Source organism: Sorghum bicolor, chromosome 8 (genome assembly GCF_000003195.3).
Source record: "Sorghum bicolor cultivar BTx623 chromosome 8, Sorghum_bicolor_NCBIv3, whole genome shotgun sequence".
Lineage (NCBI taxonomy): Eukaryota > Viridiplantae > Streptophyta > Magnoliopsida > Poales > Poaceae > Sorghum > Sorghum bicolor.
The window spans coordinates 61,906,990-61,912,989 of record NC_012877.2 but is presented as its reverse complement, the minus strand read 5'-3'; the positions used below and the strand labels follow the sequence as shown (position 1 = coordinate 61,912,989).

General features: G+C 48.7%; 1 protein-coding gene across 1 annotated transcript; it reads left to right on the top strand.

The window, feature by feature from the left end:
* On the top strand, positions 645-2,899 carry LOC8065225 (aspartyl protease AED1). The gene is made up of 3 exons (XM_021466151.1): positions 645-849; positions 1,434-2,179; positions 2,312-2,899. The coding sequence occupies exons 1-3, from the start codon at positions 645-647 to the stop codon at positions 2,897-2,899; spliced, it is 1,539 nt and encodes a 512-aa protein (XP_021321826.1).

Sequence of the window (6,000 nt, the reverse complement as noted above, 5' to 3'; positions counted from 1 at the left end):
CGGTGCTCCAAATGATAATACTCGCGGCTCTTCTCTAGTGTAACTAAATGAACTAAATAAAAAAAAATAAGGGAAGAAATTCACAAAGTTCTTACCTTTGTTTGAATTGTTTCTTTTTTTGCACGGTAAATTTGTTTTAACTCAACCTCAACACACCAACATACCAGTTAATTTGGCGCGCAATTAATTCCAGATTAGTTACCCGGTAGAACTTAACAACACCAATTAAATTATGCAACGCATGCACATAGAACACAACGGCCAACATATGGCGCGTTTGATATTGTCCTGCCACGGCCAGCCGGCCAATACGTGATATTTTGTTTGTTGCATTATAGGCCGCTTTCTCTAGCTCCATCCCTGCTTTACAATTGCATTTCATTGGGGAAGCAGCATGCCAGCCAAGCAGAAATTATTCTTGATTTCCAGTAACAATCCTTTTTGCATATATATGCTTTGGGCGGGAACCCAGAGCAAGTCGTGATTTTTCCAATAATCATCCTTTGCATGCTTCCGAGGTTACAAATTTCGTCGCGTGGGTCCTGACTCCTGAGGCGTATTTTTGTGAGGTGACCCGTCGCCCTCCTCCGTATATATACGTGCACTCGTCGCTACGACACTCGATCATATACATGTACGTAGCAATGACTCCCTCCGTTGCTTCAGTTGTTTCCTTCTTCTTATGCCTGCTTGTGCTTGTGCTTCCTGCTCCACACGGCGCCTCCTCCCATGCAAGCTACAATCTAGGGTCCAGACAATTTTTTTCTAAGACACCTGGCAAGTCCTCTGGCAGCTCACAGAAGGCCTCCACGGTGCCTACTGGAACCACCTGCTCGTCCCTTGCAGCTGGTAACATAGATATATAGAGCGTATATATTTAATGGTTTTATTTTTTACTAACAAAACATACTTTCTAATATGGTAGAGTCTGTACTGTTACCATACCCCTGCGCTATTATAACTTGTATGAGCATGTCCTAAGTTTCGGAAAACAATAGACCGATTAAGACTCTAATTTGTAATTCATCATGTATACTACTTACTACTACAAAATCCGCTTCTAGAGACATCTGTTTTCTTAAACAGATGTGGCTCAAGCTAAAACCACATCTAAAAATGGCTTCAAAAAATAAGCCACCTCTAGAAAGACATTTGTTAAGGCGGTAGGTATTTTCAACCGTATTTATAAATACCCCTATATCTTTCAAGGCGGCTAATATTTTTTTATTAAAATCATTTTTCACATTTAAAATTTAAAAACTTTCAAACGATCTTGGATGGAGAAACGATCAAAATTAGAGTTTTTTGCGAGCCAAAGACAAAGAGCAAAATTATGGATCGGAGGTTCAAAATCACGATTTTGAAAGTACGTTTAAAAAGTACTCTTAGATATATACTCTTATATACTTGTTATATATATTGAATTTTTACAGGCCTAGGAAGCAACAAGCTAGCCATAGTGCACCGGCAGAGCCCATGCTCGCAGTTGCAGGGGTTGCCGTCCCTCACGGTGGCAGATGTCTTGCGTCGTGATGCCTCCCTCATCTCGCGCCGTTTCTCCTCACAGTCGTCGTCTCTAGTGACCACGCTGGCCACACCGCCGGCACCGACCACGCAGCCCCCACCGCCAGCACCGACCGCGAAGGCCCCACCGCCGGCAACGACCGCGCCGGCACCAACCACGCAAGCCCCATCGCCGGCGCCAACCGCGCAGTCCCCGTCGCCGGCACCGATCACGCAGGCGCCAACTCCGGCAGCGACCATAATCCCTGCCAACGGCTCGTTAGACCCGAGGACGCTACCGGGAACGCTGGACTACAGCGTGCTCGTTAGCTACGGCACGCCGGAGCAGCAGTTCCCGGTGTTCCTCGACACGAGCAGCGTCGGCGCGTCCATGATCCGGTGCAAGCCCTGCGCCTCAGGCTCCGTCGACTGTGATCCGGCGTTCGACACGTCGCTGTCCTCGACGTTCAACCATGTCCTCTGCGGCTCGCCGGACTGTCCTACCAACTGCTCCGGCGACGGCGACGGCGACTCCTTCTGCCCGCTCGACGGCACATACTCGGTCATCAACGGCACGTTTGTGGAGGATGTGCTCACACTGGCGCCGTCGACCGCCATCAACGACTTCAAATTCGTCTGCCTCGACGTGCATAAACCTGATGTCCTCCAGACGGCGGTCGGAACCCTCGACCTCAGCCGCGACCGCAACTCACTCCCGTCGCAGCTGTCGTCGTCGTCGTCGTCGTCGGGGCAGGCCTCCGCCGCCGCCGCCTTCTCCTACTGCCTGCCGAAATCCTCGAGCTCCCAGGGCTTCCTCTCCCTCGGCATCAACGCCACCGTCAAAGACGACAACGCCACCGCGCACGCCACGCTGGTGAGCAGCGGGAACCCGGAGCTGGCGAGCATGTACTTCATCGACCTCGTCGGAATCAGCCTCGGTGACGAGGACCTCTCGATTCCGGCGGGCACCTTCGGCAACAGGAGCACCAACCTGGACGTCGGCACCACCTTCACCATACTGGCGCCGGACGCGTACACGGCGCTGCGTGAGTCCTTCAAGAGGCAGATGTCGCAGTACAACTTCTCGTCGTCGCCGACGGACATCGCCGGCGGCTTCGACACGTGCTTCAACTTCACCGATCTGAATGACCTCGTCATACCGAACGTCCAGCTGAAGTTCAGCAACGGCGACATGCTGGTGATCGACGCAGACCAGATGCTGTACTACGACGACGACACCGACGCCGCTCCGTTCACCATGGCGTGTCTCGCCTTCTCCTCCTTGGACGCCGGCGATTCCTTCGCCGCCGTGATTGGGTCGTATACGCTGGCGACCACGGAGGTGGTCTACGACGTGGCCGGAGGACAGGTTGGCTTCATCCCATGGAGTTGCTAGTGCTTGCTAGTATAACAACATATAATGCCACGGAATCCATATATAAATACTACTCTATATATGTTGTTATCTTTATACACCTTTGAATTTGCTTTCAACTTTTATTTCTTCGTTTCCACTTTGGTGCAATAATGTTTTAATAGTACTGCTTTCAAATGAATAAAGGTTAAATTTTCCGTGTCACAATGACTTGTGTATGTGTGGGCTGTGGCCGTGTGGTGCCGGGTGAGAGTGTTAGATTTACTGGAGTATTAGATTTTCTTGGTTCATACAATATTAATCATATAAAAGGGCGAAACTAACTGTTTATATTTAACGAGCATAAACCTAAACAAAATCTATAACTAAGATATACATGATAAAACTAGAATAAAATTTTTACCACAGTTTAAACATACAATAATTAGCTCACCATAACAATTTCACTACAATTGGACCATAGAAACTGCAGCTATAAACTATTAAATTTAATTATAGAAAAATATAGATATAAAGTTACAACAAAAGCTTTGTACTAAACCATATTGTATTATATGTTCACTACGTAGATCTACTTATCTACAGTCCAAAAAAATTAATTTTTCTATTTTTATAATTTTTTGTGATTTACCAGACTTTTCAAAAATTTAGGTGAAATAAATAAAAAAAAAAAACAAAGCCGCTTTCAAAGCCACTTTTGGCCACTAACTTCCCCCTTTACTCCGATTAATTACAAATATTCTCCGATGCTAATTTTAAGGTAAAATGGAAGTTACATAATAAATCAAGTGCATCATTGGGCCTCTTCAGTAATTCCATGCTCTTTGGCGATGTTCTTGACAGGATTATCTTGAGACAAAACTCAAGGTCGTTGTCTTTCCAATCTGGAATCCGGAATTATCTTGACGGTTGAAAATTTTCTTGAGTGCTAAAATGGAGCCGCCAAAGAATATATAGTTTCTTGGCGATGCTAGTAAACCTCCAAGAAAAGTATTTTTTTTCCTTTGAGGGGCTTATAAGATCCATCAAGGGAGTTAAGCATTTTGTTGAGTGTGATTGTAAGTCAACCATTTCCTTCACTGCTACTCTTAACTGCCAAGAAAATTTTTAATTTCTTTGAATACGATTAATTTTTTTTTGGTACATGTCGACCTTGAGTCCGAAGGACATGGTCGTATAGCAATATGCGCCGAAAGGAGTAATGAAAGAGGTTTTGATCTGATCGTCTTCCTTTAGCGAGATCTGGTGATAACCAGAGTAGCAATCTAGGAAAGAAAGGAGTTCGCATCCGGCCGTTGAGTCGACCACCTCGTCGATGCGAGGGAGACCAAAAGGATCTTTAGGACAGTGTTTATTGAGATCAGTGTAATCAACGCACATTCTCCATTCATTATTCTTTTTGCGTACAAGAACCGGATTGGCGAGCCAATCGGGATGATACACTTCTTTTATGAATCCGGCTGCTAGAAGCCGCGTTATTTCTGTCCTAATAGCCTCCTTTTTGTCACGAGCGAACCGTCGCAGCTTTTGCTTGATGGGTCTTGCGGTCTTCGAGACATTTAAGGAGTGCTCGATCAGGTTTCGTGGGACGCCGGGCATGTCTGCGGGTTTCCATGCGCAAACGCTTACGTTGTCCCTTAGAAACCTCACGAGCGCGTCTTCCTATTTAGGGTCCAGGTTGGCCCCGATGAGGGCCGTCTTCTCGGGGCTGCCTTCGACCAGCTGCACTTCCTTGTGTTCCTTGGATTTTAAGTTCTTCCTGGCGGTCTCCTGCTCGGGTAGTCGACGCTGGTCGGGAGGTAGCTGTGCAGCCTGGGTTGCTGTCTCTGCCATGCGGATTGAGAGATCGATTGCTTCGGTGATCTTGAAGCTCTCCTCCTCGCAAGTATATGCGGTGTAGACATTGCCCCTGACGGTTAGGACGCCTTTCTCCGTGGGCATTTTAAGGACCAGGTATGAGTAATGCGGGACTGCCATGAACTTTGTTAGCGATGGTCGGGCCAGTATAGCGTGGTAGGTCCCGTCAAAGTCAGCGACCACGAAGTTGACGAACTCTGTTCGGAAGTGGTCGGATGTGCCGAATTGGACAGGCAATGTTATCTGTCCGAGGGGCACTGAACTCTGACCGGGCAGAACTCCCCAGAATTGAGCGTCGTAGGGTTTTAGCTGTGCCGGAGATATCTTGAGAGCGGGCAGGCTGTTGCGGAAGAGGATGTCAATGGAGCTTCCTCCGTCTACGAGCACCCGCTCGAATCTGATGCTGTTGATGCAAGGGTCCAGGATTAGAGGGAAACGACCTGGCTCTGGGATAGCGGCCCACTGATCCTTCCTGCTGAAGGAGATCTCTCTGTGTGACCACGGGGGGAATTTCGGGTCTGCGACCAGGTCATCCGAGCTGTCTATGTTGAGGCAGGCTCTTTTTAGGAGCTTTCTTTCTCGCTTAGATTCGATGGAGACCTTGCCCCCGAAGATGGAATGGACCACGTCGGTGGGACTGACATACTGGTGTCGTGGGTCCCTATCTTGGTCCTCGTCCTCATCTTCGTGGTCGCGTCCGTCTTGCTTCCCATTCTTCTTGGCGGAGTCATCTTGGGCGGCCCGCCGTGTGTAGATGTTTTTGAGGACGCGACATTCTTCCATGGTATGGTTGGACTTTGGATGCAGTTGGCACGGTCCCTTCAACGTTTTGTTGTAGTCTTCTTGGTAGTCCCGCCGCCCGTTGGGGCGTTTGACTGTATTCACTTCGTGGTCATGGTCGCGGGGGCGCTTTCCTCTGAAATCGTCACGATTGTCGCGCCGCCTATCCCAACCTTCCCTGTGATCACGGTTGTCGGGACGGCGGTGGCTCCTGTTGTCGAAACGACCGCGGCTATCATCTCGCCGGGGAGGCTGGTCGGGACCTCTCGCATCGTCCCGGATGAGTTTTTCTGCGTCATCGGTGTCGGCGTAATTTTTAGCCGTGGCGAGGAGCTCGGCCATCGTTGTTGGCCTTTTGCGCAACAGCTTGTTCCTTAGTGCTTCATGGAAGCGCAGCCCCTTGATGAAAGCAGATATGGCCTCATCGTGGGAAATCTTCGGGATCTTAAGGCGCATATCCGAGAATCGTCGGATGTAATCGCGCA

Bases quoted from the DNA above. Each gene is read 5' to 3' on its own strand.
- LOC8065225 (XM_021466151.1), top strand. From the start codon at position 645: ATGACTCCCTCCGTTGCTTCAGTTGTTTCCTTCTTCTTATGCCTGCTT. The intron at 850-1,433 runs GTAACATAGATA...GAATTTTTACAG, and splicing joins CTGCTCGTCCCTTGCAGCTG to GCCTAGGAAGCAACAAGCTA. The intron at 2,180-2,311 runs GTCGGAACCCTC...TCGAGCTCCCAG, and splicing joins CTGATGTCCTCCAGACGGCG to GGCTTCCTCTCCCTCGGCAT.